The sequence below is a fragment of the Colossoma macropomum genome, unplaced genomic scaffold, assembly GCF_904425465.1.
Source record: "Colossoma macropomum unplaced genomic scaffold, Colossoma_macropomum, whole genome shotgun sequence".
Classification (NCBI taxonomy): Eukaryota; Metazoa; Chordata; class Actinopteri; order Characiformes; family Serrasalmidae; genus Colossoma; species Colossoma macropomum.
The window spans coordinates 22,851,885-22,875,128 of record NW_023494803.1 but is presented as its reverse complement, the minus strand read 5'-3'; the positions used below and the strand labels follow the sequence as shown (position 1 = coordinate 22,875,128).

At 40.2% G+C, this 23,244-nt stretch overlaps 1 protein-coding gene across 3 annotated transcripts in view; it reads right to left on the bottom strand.

Annotated features, from left to right (window-relative positions):
* mta1 (metastasis associated 1) overlaps positions 1–15,029 on the bottom strand; it is a 35,841-nt gene extending 20,812 nt beyond the window's left edge. The window contains exons 1-3 of one of the 3 annotated variants that reach the window (XM_036594197.1): positions 14,705–15,029; positions 6,561–6,628; positions 6,102–6,195 (exon numbers count right to left, since the gene is read on the bottom strand). In XM_036594197.1, coding sequence (XP_036450090.1) covers positions 6,102–6,195; positions 6,561–6,628; positions 14,705–14,732 — 190 coding nt within the window. In that variant the 5' untranslated portion in view covers positions 14,733–15,029. Of the gene's footprint in view, positions 1–6,101; positions 6,196–6,560; positions 6,629–14,105; positions 14,138–14,487; positions 14,639–14,704 lie in introns of those variants that run through there. The other 2 variants (XM_036594196.1, XM_036594198.1) reach the window with 2 other exon arrangements.
* Positions 15,030–23,244: the final 8,215 nt, after the last annotated feature.

Below are 23,244 nucleotides of genomic sequence, written 5' to 3'. Positions count from 1 at the left end.
TAACTTTATTAATGCAAACCTTAATACAAACAAAAACTGCAATATTATGATATAACTGTAAAATACTGTCAAGCTGAATTTTATCAGCATTGATCAGCACTACCTTGAAGCATGACAGCACTGCATTAGCCTGTTCTAACACATGCAACTCTGCTCACGAGGGGCTCGGTAATTAGCTGATGAGTTGAATCAGGTGTACCACATTAGAGAGAACACTAAATGCTGCAGTGGTGCAATCCGAGAACAGCCCTATGCACTTCTGAGATAGTCTGACACTACACTTTCACATATGGCTTCCCTCTTACATTCACACAGCGTCACAGTCTAGATGGCAAACAGCATTCAGCTAAATAAAGCTGCTTGAATTGTCAACCTAAAGTCAAATTTGACATTTTTAATGTTTAATTAGTTCATATGCCTGGTCATATTAAGCACAATTCTTTATATTCCATCATTTAAAACAATGGTTTTCAACCCGGTGCTCAGGGACCCCAGATGGTCCACATTTGTGCTCTATTCCTATGCATTGCAAGTTAGACTGGAGCAAAAATTAAGCACCTATGGGCCCCTGAATAACAGTAAACGACTGATTTAAAAGGTAAAAATCTTGGTCAAAGTCTAGTGACTTTTTTCTCGCTTTTAAAAGGTTTTCTGAGTGTATATTACATCACCATGCACCAGCATACGGAAATACGTCAGAATATGGAAGGAAAAAGCGTTATGATGTCTGATTCACGTTAAGTGTGGAATGAAAGGACTGAAAACAGCACTGAACTTAATTCTAGTTTATAGTGTTCCTGTGGGACATCCTGTTTATTTGCCTGTATTATTTCAAAGTGTGCCAAATCACGATGAGTTGTTGAGTAATCTTAAATAGTCTACTTGTGGTTTCTGACATTGTCTGACCACTATCTAACAGGAGTGGACAAAAATGTTAGAGCAGTAGTAGAACTCTCAATTTTGGCCATACCTTTGTCCATTTTAATAAAATAAAAACCAATACACAGTCTCAGAATTTAGCAAATCTACATGAGTTTACTTAATTTTGTGGAGTTTGAAGTTGGTGAATTATGCATGCAGTTTGCAAAATACACAGGCATCTATAAGCTTCCACTACTTATTGGCTGTGTTAGTCTAGATACTTCAGTGCAAAACTAAAAAAGCAAACTTAAGATGCAAAAAATGTCTTGGCTAAATGTTTACATTTGGGGAAAGGAGATTGATTTTTGGCTGAACTATCGCTTTAAGACACTACACTCAGAAGACTCATTCTGAAAGTCTTGAGATGTTCAGTGACTCAGAGTTGTTCCTCCTTGAACTGAGAGGTCAAGCTAGAGCCTGAGCATAAAGTGCAAGCTACGCTCAGGCAGGGTGAGGGAGGAGGCTACAGGGAGTGGTCAGTTCAGTCCAAGGCCAAGTCCCTCTCCTTCTCTGCCTCTGCACACGTGAAAACATGGCTGCTGCACAGCTCCCAAAGCTTCGGGCCTCGGCAAGGAGGAGCCAGCATCACAGAGAACAAAATATTTAATCTGTGACTCACCACAGACACACACATGCAAGTGTGTGTGTGCACGTACACTTACACACAAACACACACACACACACACAGCTGAGTGACTCCACGAGCAAGCTTTGACACAGGACAGAGGAAAGTTTATGCCAAACAACCTCAGCCTGGCTGAGTCAGTGAGGGTCAAGTGGCTCCAGAAAAATGACCCATTGGTTCCAGCTCTTATATGAAGACACATTTGAAATACTTCAATCCAACTTTTTCCTTTCTCAATACTGATAACAATATATAAAATTAGGTACCGACCGATACCAAATACTGATCCGATACCAGTGCTCTGTTAAGGTACTTGATTTTCAAAGTAGCAAAGTGCTTTTTCTTATAATGTGGAACATAAACATTGAGCCTAACCTATTAACCATATTTTTCAAGGTGTCCTCAATTTCTTCATATTACTATTAGTCTAGGCCAGGAATGGGAAGCTGATGGGCCAGAGTCCAGCACATTTTGGTGACTCCCCTGCTGTAACACAGTTGGGTTAAACTGGAACTTCAAAAGCCCATAACCTGAGGCTCCATCTCAAAGTTCTTTAAAGGAGCAATATGTAAGATGATGGAACCTGTCAAATTCACACTCCACATAGTGCCTCCTCCTCTCTCTTTACTCCTCCCCCTGTTTACTTAGCAGTCTGAAGAAATGCTGCAGGTTCAGCATCAAACATCATCCCTGTACTTGCCAAGAACTGTCTGCAGTGGTGGAAAGCAACGCCTAAGTTAACTTTTATTTTACTTCGATTTACGTCACTTCTTCTCCTTGTGGTTTCTTGCCAGGATTGGGTGTGCTACTTCTTCATACTCTCATGTTGGTCTGATGATGACTCGACGGTACAGTGCCTCACTATCACCTCTTGAGGTACAAAGCAGTACTAAAAAGATAAGATGGACTAGGGCTAGATGGTTAGCATCCTAACTTCAGTAGACATCTCTGCAACATGACACAGACATGGCTGACATAACATCAACACTGTTATTTGACGTACACTGCATTTTGCAATGACTTCCATTTTAGAGCGACTTTTACTAAAAAACAATATCAATAGTAGATCAGTCAAACCTGAATGGTCAGTATCAGTGCTGATATCGGTCTTGTGTATTGGATCAGTGAACCACAGTGAAAATACACAATTCTCTAATTCACAAGGACAAATCAGACCAAAGAGAAAGAGCTACAGAGACAGTACACATACACATGAACGTGTGCTGTGGCAAATGGAGTAAAGAAAAAAGGCTAAATAAAAATTTATACAGTTTTATACAGTTTGTCTGACATCTGATGCATCCTATTATCAGTTTTGGTGATCCAGTATATTGGATCTGTGCATCACTAGTTCAAATTCAGCCTCTTATCTTCACGATTCTTTTTTTTTTTCCATGACTTTTCTTCGTGACTCGCCTTCCCTTTCTGCTACACGTCTTCACATTCTGTTTTTGCTTCTCCCCTCCTCTTTTCTCCTTTTCCTTTTCTCTCTACTTTTCTCCTTTCCTCTCCAAAGCACAGTCAGGATGTAGCCCACACCCATGCGGTCCATAGCCATTCCTGCCATGCATTTTTCACATATTGCAAATGTCTGAAAGTCCATAGAGGGACTACTGGCACTGCAGAGGCCCACAATCCACGAACTAACACATACACACACACACACACACAAAGCAGTGTACAACCCCAACACCACTACCACACATACCACGTTCCTCCTAACTGCTTCTGTGTGGTCCACATGAACAAACAGCTCCACCGCCTCAGGATTAGACTAGTGGGCAGCGTGGGCCACAGATGAACCGCTCATATATGCACATTTCACATTTCTCTTTCAGACACAAGCACATCTCTTCTACATTCAAGCACTGACACACTGCTTTCACACCAGTGCTGCTGACAGCCGCTCACACCATGCCTAACCCCCACACGTATGAACCACACGCTAGAACACTCGCTGACACGATTTTATGGCAGCCATTTTGGAGACGGGCCCTGCTTACAGCAGGAAAGACTGGATATTCTCAACCGGCTCGCAGCTCCAACTGTATAAGTACAACAGATACTCCACACCGTGCAAGTAGTCACACCAGATTTGACTAAACTCCTCATCAACTAAATAGAGATACAAAGTTACGTACCAACAGGTTTAAAGAAAAATGGTAACTGCCGGCACAAAATGGAAATGATATACTCAATTATAAAACTTCTCCTTCAAAAACAATGACATGAATTAACTGTAATGTAATATTCAAGATATATTGCATTCTACATCAAAATTGTATTTAGAAATTTTTAAAAATGTCAGCACATTTGAAGTGATGTAATTTAGAGACTTGGATAACAAGGCCGAAAATAATAGGGAGACGAGAGTAAATACACCCCCCCCCACCATTACCGATTCCAGTTCCCAAACTTCAGGATATCTATTGATACTGAGTACAGAGTTCAGATTTTTTTTTTCTTCAATTTAAAATTTCATTCACTATGCAGTTACAACTGAAGAGTTCACTCCAAAATATGATACATCTGCTAAATTTTGGTAATTAAGGATTTTTAAAATGAGGCACACTAAACAAGTATTTCATATTCAAGAACACTCTTCTATTCTTCTAACTTATTTTAGGATTATGAAGTCCAGTTGATCATTTCACACATCTGTACTATCACCTTACATCAAAATCAACCAAAACCTGAAATGTGAATTAAAATGTTTAGACTACAGTAGGAGTGCAACAATTATTTGACTTAGTCGACTAAAATTGACGAGCAAATTAGTTGGCAACTAATTTATTAGTTGATTAGTTGGTGACATCACGTGTTCCTTGTGCTGACTAGGAATGTTTTGACATTACCGCTTACTGGAGAGTTGACAAAAGTGCAATGTCAGCCTCAAGAACAAAATCCTGAAAAGTGTGGGAGCATTTCATGCTCAACTCAGAAAAGAAGGCAGTCAGTTGTGCTATTTGTAAAGCCAACCTTAGCTGGCAAGGGAGCACATCCTCCATGTCGGAGCGTCTGAGACTGAAACACGACAGCTCACTTAAACATTCACTGCGGTAAGTTAGCTATGCTAGCTAGTTAGCTAATGTTAACACTAAAAGCCGTCTTACTTCATGTTATGAGCATGCTGTCTGGAATCGTTAATACTGTTGGAACAGAGAAGCAAGTAACTATTATTCACAGCAACCCTGTTCACTTTCCTAATAACGTTTACAGTTTAAAACATTGCACCATTGTCTTAACATTGAGACTGCCAGCGCGTTCAAATTCAATCAAAATAGGAGAATGTTTGTGAAGTTTTCTGTTTTCTGCGAACATTTGTGAACGCTCGCAAACAGTTTCTACGCGAACACACAGGGGAGCTGGACAAAGGTTTGTTGTTGAAATGAAATGTTTACACAAAAGCATTCAAATTTAACTGTTCATAGAAAACAAGTTTGCCACAAACATTCGCCACTTTCCCATCCGCTCCATCAGAGCGCATCTTCTCTGCAGCTGGGAATATCTGCTCTCAGAAGATAGCAAGCCTTTCACACGAGCCCGCAGAGATGCTGACTTTCCTCTGTTTCAATAAAGGCCTGTGATTGTAGAATTTAGTTGTAACAGACTGTTGACAGACAGCAGAATGTTACTGTTTAGACTGAGTTTTTAATTTACTCAATTAAAGAAAAACAGATTTAGTTTTATTCTATTGCTACTACTTTGCACATCCTTGGTTTTCAATTTTGACAGGAAAAAGATGTTTTATCTTTTGTATTAGCAGGAAAGTTCATTAAAGTATTGCATTTTTTAAAAGGTTATTCATCTTCATTGTCTTCATTGTTAGTTAACAAATGCATAACAGTCTCAAGCTAAATTTAAAAGCTAATAGCTACATAAGAATAGATAGATTGAGCTATTTGTAATCCGAATACTGGATTATTCGTTTCAATAATTGATAGATTATTCGACAATGAAATTAGTCGTTTGTTGCAGCCCTAGACTACAGTAAATTGATAAAACATGGAAGTCTGGAATCGTTACTTGCTGACCTGGTGTGAAGCACAGCAGAATTAGAACTTTGCTAAAAGGGGCTTTTATTTTGACATGCTGCAGCACTTGAGAAACACATGATTCATTTCACATTCGCAGAGAAATGCTCCATCAATCTCTCACAAACAATCTTTCCTGTAATGTGCCCATTCATAATTATTAGCTGTATATTAGTGTAACAAAAAAGTGAGAACTTGATGTACATTGCATTTTGCAATGACCAAAGAGAAAGAGCTACAGAAAACAGTACACATACACATGAATGCGTGTTGTGGCAAACGGAGTAAACCGTAAAAGACAAAAGGCATAATTTAAATTAAAATTATGTATAAATCATTATCCAAAGTCAAAATTTAAAAATGTTTCATTTGTTTGTTCTTTCTTGATTCTTTGCTACAATTGCTTAAACCCATTTTGAAAGCTCCTTTACTGAAACTGTATATTTGTGTTGCCACTGACTGAGTCTCCACTACCTCTATGAACTGTGGGGACTGTAGTCTTCCGCACTTCTGATACTTACGTGCGTGTTTGTCTGCCAAGGCGATAAGTGTGGCGGAGATGTCTCTGCGTCTGTAGAAACACACCACTTTGGCCTCCACGTTCCCATTTGCTGTCTGCAAATAAGAGAAGTTGTCAAAGCAACAGCATAAGCTGGCTACCACTCAGCTTTAGGCCAATGCCAAATATGCGGATGAGGACAGCGTCAGAACCACAAACGTAAAACTCTCTGCCGTTCCTGACTGAAACGAGGCAGGCTCAATGCCACTAGTGATGGAACGAAGACCATTAAGGTGAGTGGGGTGGAATATGGAGAGAAAGGGATAAAAGGTGGAAGAATAAAAGCTGGAACACTGTTGCTGGCAATGTTCGAGATAGAGATAGGTAGAATGCATGATGCACAAAGCACTGGGCAAATGCTCAGAATAAAGTTTGGCAACTCTCTTTTGCGAGCACACACACACAAATTTTCACCACTCACCTTGTTGAGTTCCTCTATTCTCCTGATCAGCAGTGGGTTACTGGAAGAATTTTCAAAGTAAACATAATCTGTGGGGATAGAAAGAGAGCAGTCATCAATGACAGCTCACAGACATCTCACAAGATCCAGGCAATTTCTCCTGCTGAGAGCTGCAAGCCATTTTCTATGAGAGACATGGATTCTACAAACTCTTTACAGTTATCAATATAATGGCAGCATTGGCCTGTACTACCTAGTAGTGAAAAACTAAACTTACCACTACTGCTATGAATTAAGTTCAGATCCTAGCTGTGCAACATGCTATCTACAAGCATCAACTGTCAAGATGGCCACTGGCTGCTTCCTGATTAAAAAATAGTTTAGCCAAGTTGTGCTCCTTCCCAATTATAAGTGACTTTAAAACATTCAGCAATGTGTGGACACTGTACAGCGATTCAAAAGATGTGCTTTGTCCCTTCAAATACATCAAAGCACTTTCTACATAGACGCAGGGATGTCCAATCTTATCCACAAAGGGCTGGTGTGGTATTAATTCCAAGGAGTAGCACACCTGATTTGTTTCAGTTTTTATACCATATAGGTCTACTACAATGGAAATGCCTACAGGTACCTATAGCTAAACACAGGTGAATGAACAACAAGGAAAAAATATTAACAAAATAAACAAATATATTAAATCCTGACCACTCAGATACCCAGAACATCTGATCTGCGATATCTGAACCACTAGGATCCACATGGAGCCCATTTTATTCATATGCCATGTTCTCTCCCATTCCTCTATTGATCCTTATTCTTATTCCTGCTCCCCTTTCCCCTCGTCTCTGAGCGTGTGTGCATGCCCTTGGCCTTGCTCCAGGCCGTGTGGGCTGTGTTCAGGCTTATGGCTCAGTGGGACGTCCCTGCAGGCCTCAGGCTTGGTGGGGTGCCTGGTCTTAACCCTGCATGCGCCAGGGCCTCTGGCAGATTACACCCCACACATGGTGGGCTGCATGCATACACACATGCGTGTGCACACCTCTCAGGAGTAATCCTCACCCCCTGAGAGAGAAAGAGGAGTCCGGGGACGGAGCCAAAAACACATATCCAAACACACTGTCTGTTCTGATCAGTCTTTTCGTGCATCCAGTGAGAAAGATCCTCAATCAGGCACATTATTGTGTGAACAAGAATGTAACTGGGCTCCATACAGGAAGTTATGGTCCACTCTTAGAGTTCCAAATCAATCAGGTAACTGAAGCATTAGAAGTCTCAGTTTAGTTAGTGCTCTCCATTGAAAACATCACCAACCACATGGGATGCTCCACAAACATGCAGTTAGTGGAGCAGGCCCCTTGTAGTGCCGTGTTCGAAATATTAATACGGGTACACAAATCTACAGAGTGATAAGTGTATCAGTATTTCTGAACACAAAAGGTTGTACATGAGAGAAACAGCTACTGCATTCCAATCTGAGAGTGTGATATTTATAATGTATAAAAACACAATGGAGCAGATGCCCCAATCTGACATTTGAAAAGCAATGCCAGTAGCAAATGCAATGCTCAGGTAAGATACTTCCGCAACACAGCAAAACTTCATTCTAGTATGCTTAGGCACCATTTGCAAGCTACAGGTCAACTGATTTACTAACTTACTGTTAAGTTGCTGTCAACAATGTCTTGCTGTAAAGTTGCTGTCCTAGAGACTTGAACTTGAAAAGTAAAAAAAAAATATGACTGAAGAAATACTGCCTAACTCACACTTTCAGACCGTGTTATTTTGTACGAATGAACTTTTATGACAAATGAAGACACGTGCACATGCCCACGCATTCACATCCACAAACACATTAAAATATTCAAATCATAGGTTTTGTCTCAAGTGACCGAGCCTGAGAGTGAGACATTTTGCTGCCCTTTTTAAACGAGCACAACTTCTACCCAAGGCCTCTCGGACCTGAGCAAAACCGGACATGGGCTAGCACTAGCGTCTCCAGAGCCCTGTGTGGCACATGCTGAGGAGCCACAGAAGACCTGAAAGCAATGCCACTCTGTCTCTCATGGCTCGTCATGCCAGCCCTCCCACCATCTCTGCCTGTCTGTCTGCCTGTGCCCACAGAGCCCCATCCCCCCACCAGACATGGCCAATCAGCACACAGAACAGCCTGTGACATCACTGTGCAGTCGAATTTCCTGCGATCCAATACGTGCATGTTGCTGAGCGTTACTGTGTGTGTGTGTGTGTATATGAGAGAGAGAGAGAGAGAGAGAGAGAGAGAGAGAAAATTCTAACCAGGCCAGAGGTGGAGAGAGGGACAGAGACAAGACATTACACAAAAAAGAATTAGACAGTGTAGTTGTAGTGAATGCATATGACAATTTAGCCAAAAACAGAGATTCCAACCTAAAAAGAAAAGGAAACAGCAGTAAATTACTGCACAACAAGAGAGGAGGGAACGGGAAAAAAAGTCAGGAAGACAGACTATAGAGAGAGACAGAGTGAGACTACAGAGAGACCTGACCTGGCCACAGAGGCCACAGCCTGAGCAGGTCTAAGTGCACAGACTGCATTCAATCCTTACCTCAGGACAATTCAGACTGGGACCCATGGGACATCCGTTACTATGGCAATATCTGTTCATTTAAGCTTATGTTACCACCACACACACATACAGACTTCCAGTGTTTCTCTTATTTTCTGCTCTTCTTTTCTAATGCATTCCTCAACTCCATCAGATGGGTAAGCTTTGTCCTTCTCACTCTTTACCATGTACTCCAACAGAAGCCTATACGAGCTGGGTATTTAGTCAACACTGCATTCTGTGCACACACGCAGGCACAGATACTCACTAATGCAGATACAGCACATCATAAGTACGAAAACAAAAGTAGTGGGGTGGGGAAACTACATGGGTCGACATGATTTGAACAAGTGGAAACTTAAACTGAAGGGGCTGGATTATCAAGGGCTGAATAGACTTATTAAGAGTCTCTACCAGCTGAAGAACTATTGAATTAATGATAAAGTTGCTGTTTCAACTGTCAATCAACCAAGTGTACTGGTGAGATAACTGCTGATAGGGAGGAGCTGTGGAGGGTGGTCACTGGGCAGAGCATCCTGGCCTGATGCTTCTCTTGGCAGACAGCAGCCAGCAATTTCTCACATAGCATGCCAATCGTCACTAACACTGAGACCTCATCAAACCTTCTTAAACTACAAATCCTACAACACAAAAGCCACAATAATTAGACAGTCATTGTTGTCAATAGAAAGCAAGCAAAGATGGCACAACACCCCCTTTTCTCCTTCAATGCCATTATTGAAACCTTATCAGTGAACACCAATACCATTTCGATACTTTATGTTAAAACTACTAAGCTTTAAAATTAGCCATTTTTAACTGAAGCACTTTACTTAAGATGAGCATCTAAATGTGGGCTCATACATGCTCAAACTACTCAAACACTCTACTACCCCAAAGGATGAAATACACAGCTAATAACAACACATCACACAATGTGAGTATGTGCTTATTCAAGCTAGTTTTGTTAAAGGACTGAATTCATTCTTTTTCCATCCGAAATGTGAGCCAGCATCTTCTGCTGATATCAGACCTGTACCAGTACCCACTGATATGCCATGTCCAAAAGAATGCAAACATGTAATTTACTTAAAAATAGTGTTCTATAAAATTTATAATAATAAATACCGTCATGTTATTCCAACAGATTACAATATACTACAGGATGCACTGACGGTGACAGATATTTTCTTGTACCTTAACAAAAACACTTCTCACACAGATGATATTTTGAATTATAATTGTGCTGTGATGGGGCAAAGCGAAAGGAAACTGCCAAAGCCATAATGATGTGTTTAATAAATTCACAAAAATCAAAAAATCAATCTACTTCATCAAATCATGTGTTCTGGGATACCTGGCAGCTGTGCTCCTCGAGCAAAGGTGTACAAATGGATGTCCTTCCTTCCTAGACCAGACCAATCCAAAAGAACTTGGCCACCGAATTTGTCAAAGCAACAATCTTTTCTCTATTTCCCCATTTACACCTGGTTGTTTAATGTGCCATTAGTATCAGGATTATATCTCTATATAGAAACAGATTTCTCACATTAAAATGCAGGGCTAATTGCACCCAAGACGCATTTAAATAGATTTAAATCTCATCTTTCAAGCTAGGATGTAGTTAGAGATGCCATTTTAGCCAGATTCTATATATGTGTGAACGCATCAGTCTCTCCCAGCCACTTTTAACCAAAAACCCTCCCAAGAATCTATTGCAATATTGTGACAATGCCTTCCTCTGCTATTCTGCTTATGGTTAATGGACTGGCCCCTTGAGAAATCCAATACTTAACAGAGGCTGCTCCTTCAGATCAGCTCCTGACAGGAGTTTCTCCTCCGAGTTCAATTCAGTAGCGCATTTAGCAGCCTGTATACCGAGCTAGTTAGCTTATAAAAGCTACAGTTTGGCTCCTTTTTAGTTGACCGTCATTCTTCACCATCTCACCACAATATTATGCTTTAATGCATGCATGGCAATGAGAACTAACACACTAGGCTAATTACTCTAAACAGCAATCTTCTTGTATCAACTGCTGGCATAAGAAAATGAACAGTGGCATGCAAAATTCTGATTTTTGAGGGTTCAAGGATCTTTTGAACATAAGAGAACAAATGAGGAACACAGGTAACTGGCTGTTGTATATGAGCTAATTTGCATATTACTCTCCATGCAGCAATAGGATTTCAATCCAATGAATTAAACACACATTTGACTATGTAAAAATGAAAGTGGTTAAGATCTTAACAGGTTGCAATCTAGACACTAGTTGCATGAAATGGCCAGATGTACATAGGGTCTATGGTGTAGCAAGAGTATGACGCAGCCAAGATATTACACGTGCAATGTATTGCTGACAGGATCGCTAAGGAGGCGTAGAGATGAGAAGAGACGACTGGAGCATCTGAAATCCAACCACTTTGAGCTATCTGTATTCTTCACAACTTCCAGGGCCAGCACGGTTCAAGGCGATCCACGTACAGGAGCAAAGGTCCAGTGGACCAAAGCTCCATGTGGCCTAGTCCTCCACTACCACAGACCTGTGACATGTGATCCTGCATATTTTCATCATTTCTGTGGTTGATCATGGTGGTCTGCTTGGGGCTCTTTTTTCCCCCCCGATTTTCTTGGCACGTTCTAGCCTGCATTGGAGTTTTGGGGAGAACCTCAACTCCTGGGAGAAGGCAAACAAAGCCAAGGCAGCACAATGAGGTCTGCAAGAGGAAATTCCGCCAGGCTACCTTTGCCATCGTGTGCAGGAAAGACAAAGAAGAACAGAGAGCACTCAGACAGGCTTTGTCTCCTCTCCACAAGGCATTGTTTTTCAATGATAGCTCTGCATTCAAATACAAAGCCTCAACATTTAGGAGAGGGAGAGTGGCTTTGTGCAACTGATGGCACTGTGGCTCAGATATACCTTGGGCATCTTCACTAATTCAGCACTGAGGGGGGATAGCAACAGAACAGCTTTAACTAGGACCAAGCACTCAGGCACTTCAGCGAGGGCTGTACAATTAGCGGTGTATTAATCACTATTAGCAATTTTGGGCTCTGCGATATGCTAATCACAAAAGGCCATAATTAATGCATCCATTTAGTAGTACGCCCACTGCATCAAAATCAAGCATTCATAGCTGTAAACAGCATTAGCCACAAATTGAGAGCTTTGGAGCTGTAAAGAATTCAGCTGATGTCCAATCTACAGTGTTTCCACTCAAACACTGTGAAAGACTGTACTCTATCTGCAGTCTGTCAAACAGCAGGCATGCCTGCAGAGTGTGTAGAGATTGTGTATTAAAATGTGCCACATCTCAACTAATGAGATTCACAATAGCTTTAAAAAAATAAACAAATAAATAAAACTAAAGTCATAAACATGCAGCCCTAACCAGTGACAATCTTCTGATTAAAGTTCACAGAAAAAGCCCTAGGGCTGTATAACATAGATAAAGTATCACGTTTTGATTATATTGCTGCATGTTGCAAATACATTATACCTTGGAACATATCAAAAAACATGCTAGTGTAGACCACAGTTAAAGACTGGCCCATATTTTTACCAAATTTATTTGTATTTTTTGGATCATATAAATGTACTGATTCCTCCAAACACCCCAAAATAAAACATAACAATTAACAAACAATATGTTAGTGTGCCTAATCAGTAAGCGTTGACTATGTCTTACAAATTAACTTAGTGGAAATCTGACTTTGCCATGGTTTTCTGTTGAATTTGAATGCTTGTTCATGCATTGCTGCTTTGGCCCGTGGAACAATATCAGGGCAGAGAGAGAGATAGAAGTCGTCGATATGGATCAGGTGTTGCAGAGGCTGAAGGTACAGCGGTCCATAGAGGTTGCTTGCTGGTCTGAGAGCCTGAGGCCATTTTCAGCCTCAGCAGCACAGGATGGCGCAAATACTGGGAGAGGAGTGCAAGTGAGGTCCCAAGCCACAGCCCAATCTTTTCTAATCCCTCACTGAAAAACCATATTTTCAAATTCACAATGTGACCCAAAAGCTCCAGACACCCCTCCAAATTAGTGAGTTCAGCTGATTAAGGTGCACCCATTGCTTACACAGGTACTCGACTGCACTCATTGCGGAATCTTTGAGGTGACTGAGCCCCGCTGAATACCTTTGGCATGAGTCAGAGTGCTATTTGTGAAGAACTAATCATCCAACATCAGTACCTGACCTCACTAATGCTCTTGTAGCTGAATGGTACAATCAAAGCATGTGTGTGGTGGCGGCAAGCAGGGGGTGTCAAACTCCCTATTAATAATCTTTGATTCTGGACAAAATGTCAGATGCGCAGGTGTCTACAAACTTTCTGACATCGTTTACTCACAGGGCAGGGAGCACTAAAACATCTGATCCTCTTATGAATGATATTGATGCAACATGGCGCTTATTCAGCAGTGCTAAAGTTCTTTTTGGGGTCATCACTCCTCACTTAATAAGCTGTAATGCTATATATTTATTTGGCAGATTTGCTCTGAAATACCTCTGCATCTTATCAAGGAGTGTCAATCCTGGGGGTGCCCATTGCTGCACAATTTAGTCATGCCTCTGCTTCATCACATCTGATACTAAAACTGATCCTAAGATCTGCTTGCTATGAAAACAATTCATGAGACACAGGTAAGGGACAAAACTGTTTCACTGTGGGAGGAAGACAGACGCCAGCCAGTGAGTTCGGGGGGTCCCCCAGGAATGAGGTGGAAAATGACATATCAGTCATATTCCCCCAACAAGCAACTGCACTCTTAATGGTCTACATACATTTGGATAGATGCATGAATTAAGGTAGCAGTTAATCATGTTCTTTAAAAAAAACAACCGAAAGAATGAGACTTCATATCCACCTTCATCAGTGACCAATTCAGCCACAAATTAACTCTCTAATATTTAAATTTGCCACTGCAGTTTACGCCTTGACTCATGAAGGCTAACTTAGCTAGGACAATGGCTCACATCTTACCTCACTAGCTTTTCCAGCAGTAGGTTAAGATCACTAAAGTCCCCCAGTTTATAGGCTACTGCCTCGGTCCAACTTCAGTCACTTTACGTTACTTCATGTCACTGAAAAGTATCACTTGGCAGAACGTGTGACAAATTATGTGCATCCCAGACCTTCTTCAAAGCAGTTCAGTTCCTAGCTAGCTAGCCATCAACGAAAACCTGAGGTTTCCGAGCCACCACGAGCACGGAGCTAGACGAGCTTAACTTTAAAAAGCTTTAGAGAGGTTTACTTTGGCAGAAAATAAACGCTGCCTCCTTTCTAACAGTGAATGAGACTCAAGACTCGCTACAGTAAAATGCTAACACGCTCGAGTCGGGCGAAAGTAGTTAGAAGGGAAAACCTTGGAGGGGTCTCGAAACTAGACTCTTCGTCTTCATCCCGCTCCTCAGTCACCATCATCATCCTCCTCCAGTCACACAGCGCATGAGGCACTTCAGCTTTAGAAAATAAAGAGGAAGGACAGACCGCGCTGCTAGCTCTAAGCTCAACAAAATAAACGAGGCCGACGCGAAGGGAGGGGGGGGAGAAACAGAAAACACACAAAACGTGCTCTCTACCTCCGACCCGGTACATGTTGGCTGCCATGCCTGCCCCTGGTCCTGGTCCTGGTGGCTCCAGGTAGGGCTTCCACACGCCGCCGCCGCTAACAGTGCCGCCGCTGAGTGAGTGTGGTGGAAAATGGTGGATTGATCAATACGAAGCGGACCAGTCAAGGGATCTTAAAGAGACAGTGCGTATATTTTTGAAGAGTTCACTTTCCCTCGCGCGGTCAGTTTACCGGAGCTCGCGGAACCGTGAGCGGGACTCGTTTAAAACTCGAGACAAAGCGGGGTGGTCAGGAAGAGAGGCCGGGGTCAGAAGAGAGCCGAGGGTGGAGAGGAGGTGGAGAAGAAGGGAGGAGGAGGAGGAGGAGGAAAGTAGGAGAGCAGAGCGCGAGCATCACCATCTAACTCAGTCTCCGCCTCCCTCAGAAAGACCGAAACAATCGCTGTTGTACTACTTCAGACCCACTAGAGGCAAAATAACAAAGTAAACAACTGTTGCTTTCAGAATGAGCACCCCAACGAGTCCTCTCACGGCTAATAAAGACACATGAAATGTACAAGAGCGAATGGCACGGTGACAGATTTCTGATGTATCTCACCTGAGACACGCTCTGATACCTCTCCTTTTAGAGAAAATTAGCTTGGTGTAAACACGCACTGAGTCAAATCAAACAAAGGCTCTGTCCAGGCCTGGTGGGGGTATATTTTATGATATATGCTTCATTAGCTACTTTAGGCCATGACCATTTTTGAGAAGATTTAAAAGTTGTGAAACTTCTAGCCTACTCCCATAAGTCTCAAGTCCAGTTTTAACACTGAAGCTTTTGATTAAAATTCACTTTTTTATCATGAGCATCCCCACATCAGCACAGTCTTTACCAAAGTCTCACCACACTTATAGTTAAGGAAAACTTGAATCACTGTTTTTCAAAAATCGACACTGTGGGTGGTACACGTTCCAGAGTTTTTTTCTGTAAAGAATGAGTCAGCATGTGAATAAACCAAACAGAGGAGACTGGGGCGACAGCAGGAAACACTTAGCAACTCTAAGTACAACTGGCAGAAAACAACATTAATACTGAAGATAGCTACAGTGCGAACGTTAGGCAGCCAGTCGCAGAGTTGTAAGACGTTCAGTGAATTCTCTGTAATCAGAACAGAGTACAAGACATTGATTCACACAGTTTGTACTGTTGTGTTCTCAAACAGAGGTGCTACTCCACTTTTTCACTCATTCCTTGCAAGCACATGGCCTACCAACAAGACTTATACATTGACAATAGCACTTAATATAAAAATATGTATTGTGTAATGTAAGAAATGCTGTGAAAACCTAAAAATATGAGATGTGCATTAACTGTGTTCAAGTGCATTCAGTTAGAAGTTGTAGTTGCTTGATCTGGCTAGGCCTGGGTGGTAGGGATGTGATCTGGGGAAGTGGGATCCTACAAGGGTCTTGGTTTTAAGGCTGAGAAGCTACTTTCGTGGTTATCGTTAGCGTAGGCTGAGTGGAATGCTGTGGTGTGTGTCTGATCTACACCATATGAAACCCCAACAAACAGCTCTGCCTCCAGCTGTAATCTGCAGTCATGTGATGAGCCTCAGCCAATGGCAGGTTTTGACCTACCGTCTGTGCAGGCTCAAAATGAAGCCAATTCCATACTGCTGATCTGTGTGCATGTGTGTGCATTCAAGCAGCTATACCCTTCATTTAGACAAAATTCTTGCTGTTTAATCATGCAGAAGGCCTCCCTCTTACTTAAGTCCATGACACATTTACTCTGTTAGGAGTGAAAAACATAGTCTACTTATAGGCCCATTGTTGCAGCACTTAACTGGAATTAACCTACTGATTTTGGGGAACGCAGAATGTGTTTTAAATGTAAGTTAGCTCCTATCACATCATATGACCTCAGGCATGGTGGGTGGATTTACTGTCAGTCATGCCTTTAACCAACAAAACGTACTCCACTCAATTGTGCTTTGATATGGCTTTGGATCCAGACATCACTGTGGACTTGGAACAAAGTGACTACTAAAAGCACTGCACGGCACTGAGGCTTTTGGTGAAATTTTCAAAATGTAGTTTAATCTTTGTTTAACCAGGGCATTCACACAAAGATGAAAAGTCTCTTTTCCAAGTGAGCCTTGGCCAAGAAGGCAGCACGCAAAACATAATAGACAAAGTGGTAAAACATAAAATAATTTGTTTAAAAAATCACTGAAGATTAATTGACCCATTCATGTCTAATAATAAGGAAAATGCCTTTGTCTAAAGCAGTGGTCACCACCCTGGTCTTGGAGATACACTTACCTTGAATTCACTTCCAACCCTAACTGAACACATCTGGCCCATTTCATCATTCTACTTAATTAGTTGGATCAAGTGTTTTAGATTTGGGCTGGAGGTGAATTCTGAAAGAAAGTAGATCTGCAGGAGCAGAGTTGGTGACCACTAGCCAAAAGTGATGAAATTTTGTATAGTTACGTCTTGGATGAACATTTTCATACCTTAATTCACAATCAAATTTAGACTTCCTATTGTTTAAATAAAATATGACCAAAAGGCTGAATATTTCTCAGCACCATCGGTTTAACAGAATTCACAATTTTGTATTCTTTTTGCATTTTTTTCCATCAACGTTCTTTCACTGCAATACCCAGGGTGCATTGTGAAAAGAAATCATACATCCATTGAAATTAAAACTTAAAATCTTACAGTGAAAGTTGCCCAAGTTTAATGTGTTTCTGTTCAGTGATAATGGGGTACTATAGATAAAATCTGCTTTGCCAAATTCACCAGAATGTGAATGTAAATGCTCTCTCTTTCTCTCTCTCTCTCTCTCTCTCTCTCTCTCTCTCTCTGTCTCTCTCTCTCTCTCTCATATGAACATGTACAGCATGTTTGCATATTGTGTACACACACACAATACCAATGCTCCATCTCTCTCTCTCTCTTGTTCTCTTTATGCTCCAGTACAGCAGGCAAGGGCAGCAAGAAACACAGAAGAAATCAATTAAAGCTTGATTAAGCCCTCTTCACCCTCTCCTCTTGTTCTTTGTAATTTATAATTACATATAAGCTGAAGGGTCAGAAAAGGTAGATGTGGTTTGCCACAGAGTTGTTTACTTTACCCAACCACACATATGTATGTACATATATGTATGATTTATGAGAAAGCTCTCAATCACCCTACGGGTGAGCGTTGAATAACATAATTGCATCTGTCCAGAAAAAGAAATTCACTCGGAGTGATATGAATGACAGATACACTGCGAATAAAGAGAGAAATAGTCAAGCCTTCAGAAGGTACCACAGTGAATGTGTTAATCAGATATGAATTTAAACTTCTCTTTAAAGCAGAGTAAAGCTCAGTAGAGTTATCCCTCTATCCCACATTTTTTTTACGATCAAACACCAGTTTTCATGACTGATCACAATGCGCTGCAAAACAGAAGCCAGAGACAAACTGATAGCATTGCTTAGGATAATGGTAAGATAGCTGAGATAATGGTTTAACAGTAATTACATTTAAATTTTCATTTTGAATGGGCTGGCTGGAAAGGGGTAGGTGGATAAATGTACACTATTTTCCTCTTCCACCCAAATGTAGTCTATCAGCCAAGTCATATTTGATGTCTAATGTAGGCTAATGTAGCTAACAAGTAATGGAAGCTTATACTCCACCAGTTAGCATAGTTAGCAAACCACATGCCTAAATCATTACACAGTTGCCTCAAACCATGTCAAATTCTTATGTCATTTCAAATAGACTTGCTTATGACATTGTAAAATACAAATTGTGAAGAAATGCAGTCTATTTTTGTCTTGGCTGATCAATTATTTGTTTTTGCCAAACCATCACTATAAAGTCTTATCAACTAATTGGACAAATCTTTCATGCTTATTTTTCTATTTTGCTGTATTGTTGGTGATTTGCCATATTTAATGACAAATTACCAAGTATAGCTGCCTTGTGGATAAGAATTTATTTTTAAAAATCAGAACCTACAGCTTGGTTTTTATATGGATATATGTAATTTTCTGCATGTCTCAACAAACATGTATTTTTGGCACAGACTGTGAAATGAATTTCTTCTCACAGGACAATAAAGAAGCAATAAATCTATCTATTGCTTCTCAGTGCTGCAAGCATTTTACACTTTTTATTACCATGTTGTGTTTTTCACTCCTGCTGTGTATGAGCAGAATATTTGAACTTACAAGTTTCTACATTTATGACATATAAATCAGTATAAACTATGGAACCCACAGCACCAGCTTGTATGAAGACAGCAAATATGTCATTACATATCATGCCCACTGTACCCAGTATGCAAAGCAGTTGTATGAAATAGACAGGAAACTAAAAGGATGTTCTTTGATTTTTAAGGGTCAGGGAAAAACAAATTTTTGTTCACATATTATATTTATTATACAAACATCATAAGTGGACCTCAGAGGAAAAAAATAAATTCAAGAAAAAGGAATACGGACCTATGAAAGGATTCAGCCTGATTTAAAGTGTCACCAGGTGGCAGCATTGACCTTAACTGCATTGCCCAAACCACAAACTAAACCAGACTGCGTGAAACAGATATAATACACAGAAATAATATAACACTTAACAATTTAAAATAATATCTCCAGGCAAAAGATCATGATCAGACCTGATGCCAGCCTGTATGACCCTTCTTAAAGTCATATTCACATTACTGAAGTACTACCTATTAAACACAGGCTATTTCAGCTATCAGTGTAAAGATGTATGGTATGTCCTTCACCAGCAGAGGGTGCAGTTAATTCATTTTATAGTCTAACCTGGGTTTTGTCCCCATGTGCTCTCTACAGCGCAAAGCTGGCTCACACAGCCATCAGCGGCCTGCACTGTTCTGACTGCAGACGGCGAAATGGCACTGAAGTAATTGGTTCATCGCGTCTCTTTTGTCACTCAGGTCAAGAGATTAGATTTGGTTCCAAGAAAGACTTTTCCACTGTCACAAACATCGACACTGACATCATCGCATTCATTTTGTACTGAGCATTTTGCCCCCAGTAGAACTGCTTTGTTCTGCAACATGTTCTATTAGATTAGGAATAAGATGGCTTTGGGAGTGTGCTGTATACACTAAAATACACACTGTCTGTCACCTGCATGGGAACATCTAGCTTTTCAAAATGGTCTCAATAAACAAGCATTTTTCCTTTTCTTGTTTGCAGCAACATAACATATTAAATATGGTTATAGGAGATGCCATTGTTTTCTTTGTAAAAACTGCAAAATTGAAGCAACAATAGACAAAGGTGCTGCCTAGAGAATCATGTCCTAACCCACTTGTTTTATCCCTTGCTGTAATGTCGGCACTCAAACCCAGGGCAAAATCTAGATCATATAAAAGGCCTTAGGCAAGATTTGGCCCCACTTTATATGACGTGTCACTAATAACTATCTAGTTACATGTTAACAATACATGCAATAACAATGTAACTACTGGTGATGTATTCACTGTTACAGATGGATTACAGTTGTATGGCTTATATAAATACACGTGTATCAACTTCAGTTTTTACTCATATGTACACACAAGTGTATCCTGATAGTTGTAACAGCATGTTTTTCTTATGTAATTACACATATGTAATAGAGTGAAGGTAATTGCATCTGTTTGAACTGCCGTTTTTGCTGTTTATGTAAATACCATCAAATTACAGATTCGTATAAAGCCAGAACTTTGGTTCGCTTTCCATGTTACAACACAGACATAATACTCTAGCTGGCTAAATGTTATGAATATGACTATTTCCTGTGCAGATGCAAAGTAAGTACCCTCATAATATAGATAATTACAGACCTCCTGCTATAATCAGTCTTGTTGGAAAAACAGCAGTTCCCACAAATGTAATTACCCTGGCTCTATTACATATGTAATTACATAAGAGAAAATATCCTGTTACAACATCAAGATACACATGCGTAAAAACTGAAGTTGATACACGTGTATGTACGTACACATACGTTGTACTACTTTAATCAATCTGTAACAGTGAATACATCATCAGTGTTGTTGCATGTATTGTTGATGTGTAACTACACTGTTATTAGAGACACGTAATATAAAGTAGGACCCAAGATTGTAACTGATCTGAACTTGGAGTCCCCTTAGATGAACCTGATTTAGTTTTATATTTGCTTACTTATTCAGTTATTCGAATAATGAAAAAAATGCTTTTCTTGTAATATTGTGTAGCATGTGCTATCTAAACACAGCCAGCTAATACGTGTCTCAGACTGAGCAGAAAAAGGCACATCCAAGCAAAGCTACATGTAAATATGTCATAAAGAAATATAAAAAATTGGTAGCTCCCCGAGTTATCAATCTGTAGGTAAACTGATACCGGTATACTGCAAGTGTATCTCAATCACATTTGCCTATATCACATATAAAAACCAAAGATAAACCACTAAATCACACAAAGCTTCCTTTAGCTCACTCATACATGTTTGGTAGACAGACACATCTCCACAAGGGGGAGATATTAGCTCTTAAGTAAGTTTTATGTAGATTATTGAAAGAGGAAACTCATATCACTATTGCGTATCGTGTTCAGTGCAAGGTTCTTCTTATTATATATAAAGCTCTGTAAGGCCTGTGTCCTGATTACCTGCTGAACTTCTCCATTTATACGTCCCATCCTGCACCCCACGATCAAGTAATTTAGGCATTCTCCATGTTCCAAAGTTTAAACTGACCTCTATGGGTGGTTGATCATTTAATGTAGTAGCTCCAGGGCCAGAGTGGGACTTATTTTCAGACCAGGACTTACATTATTCAGGCCAGCCCACCCCAGACTCTAACAGTATATCCCCTGCTACACAAACACACACACAGCATTGCCTTTGTGAGAACTTTTTCTAAAATCTGTGCATTTACATGTTATTTATTCCTTACTCTTGTCTTCTAGGCTTACCGTGTTTTTTTTTTGCAGTTATTGCCGCTGCTGTCCATCTTCACATGATTTATGAATGGCACTTGCTTACATCGATATTGCATGAATATAACATTTGAATTGAATGTAATCAAATGTTGAATGTAACATTTATAGTTTCTCTGAGCGTACTAGTGCTTATACATTTGCTCACAGTGATCAGCCCACAATGCTACCGGCCCTGTGGGAATTCTACCGACTCTCCCGATTACACACTCTGGCTTTGAGTAGCTCCCACATTATGGAATACTCTCCCCAGATGTATTCAGGAAGCCTCCTCTCTATCCTCATTTAAATCTCTGTTAAAGACACATTTGTTTTCACTATGCTATCAATGTTCCTCTTATCTTTGATTGTAATGTCCGCAAATGTTTAATAGTCATGTTTTTGTTGTTTAATGTGTTCATGTTCTATGATGGTAAAGTGGCTGTAAGCATGGGAAAGGCACTTTAGAAATAAAAGTGATGATGATGATATCAACACAAGCTCACAAACATGGTTCCAGTCAGTTTTTAAATAATAATAATAATAAAATAAATGGTATGTTGCTTTAATAGTAAGGCAGTGAGACACTTGGTGCACTTTTTAAAAATGTTTTTACTCTACACTTTCACTTAATGGCTTAAGTTGCAGTTGATCTTGGGAGAAAATGCAGGAAACTAAAGGAAGTAATGCAATGATTAGATATGATTAGAAGAACTGCACTTTTACAGCAAACTATTGTTGACACAGCTAATGCAAAACATTGCAGGGAAATTAAATCATGGCAAGTAATATGACTAATAGTTTATTGTGCAGCTCTTTGTACGAGCTTGTTTAATTTATCATTTTGCAGTGCCTCATAAATGTTCCTGCTCTGTAAGCACCATCATAACATTAGCAGTAATGTTATAGTCATAAAACTAATCAATGCCAGTGATGCAAGATGGGCTCCACCTTCTTAATACGTGAAGAGATTATATAAACTCACATAGTGCAAAGACCCTCCGCTCCCCCCCATGTGAGTTTATATAGTCTCTTCACGTATTAAGAAGGTGGAGCCCATATTGCATCACTGGCATTGATTAGTTTTATGACCAGTGACAACCACCCAACATATCCAATATGAAAACTGATTCATTTACTCTTTTCATCGATGGAGAACAATGAGGTGGAGGCCCCCCATAATGCAGAGTCCCTAGGGAAATGCCTATTCTGCCTATAGCTGGCACTGGCCTTGCTCATTCTCTAAACAGGGAGCATTTGAAATGGAAATATCATCTGTCACTACTTTTAATAAAAGCAGCTTAATGTGCAGTGTAATTTTAGATATTTTATTGAGGATTCCAGCATGTATGTCACTGGCATTTTCACTTTGAAAGTTTCTCAAAAATAAAAGGTTACTAAAATTTTTCAGATGAATATATTGATGAACAATGTATATTGACCATTTTCATTGTATGATTTAAAAGCCAGCAATTCTTTCATAAACTATCATCCTTCTCTCTCACTCTCTCATTAAAATGATCAAATCTTTGTAGGGCAAGTATAAAAAATGATCAACATAGATTTGAAAAAGTTATAA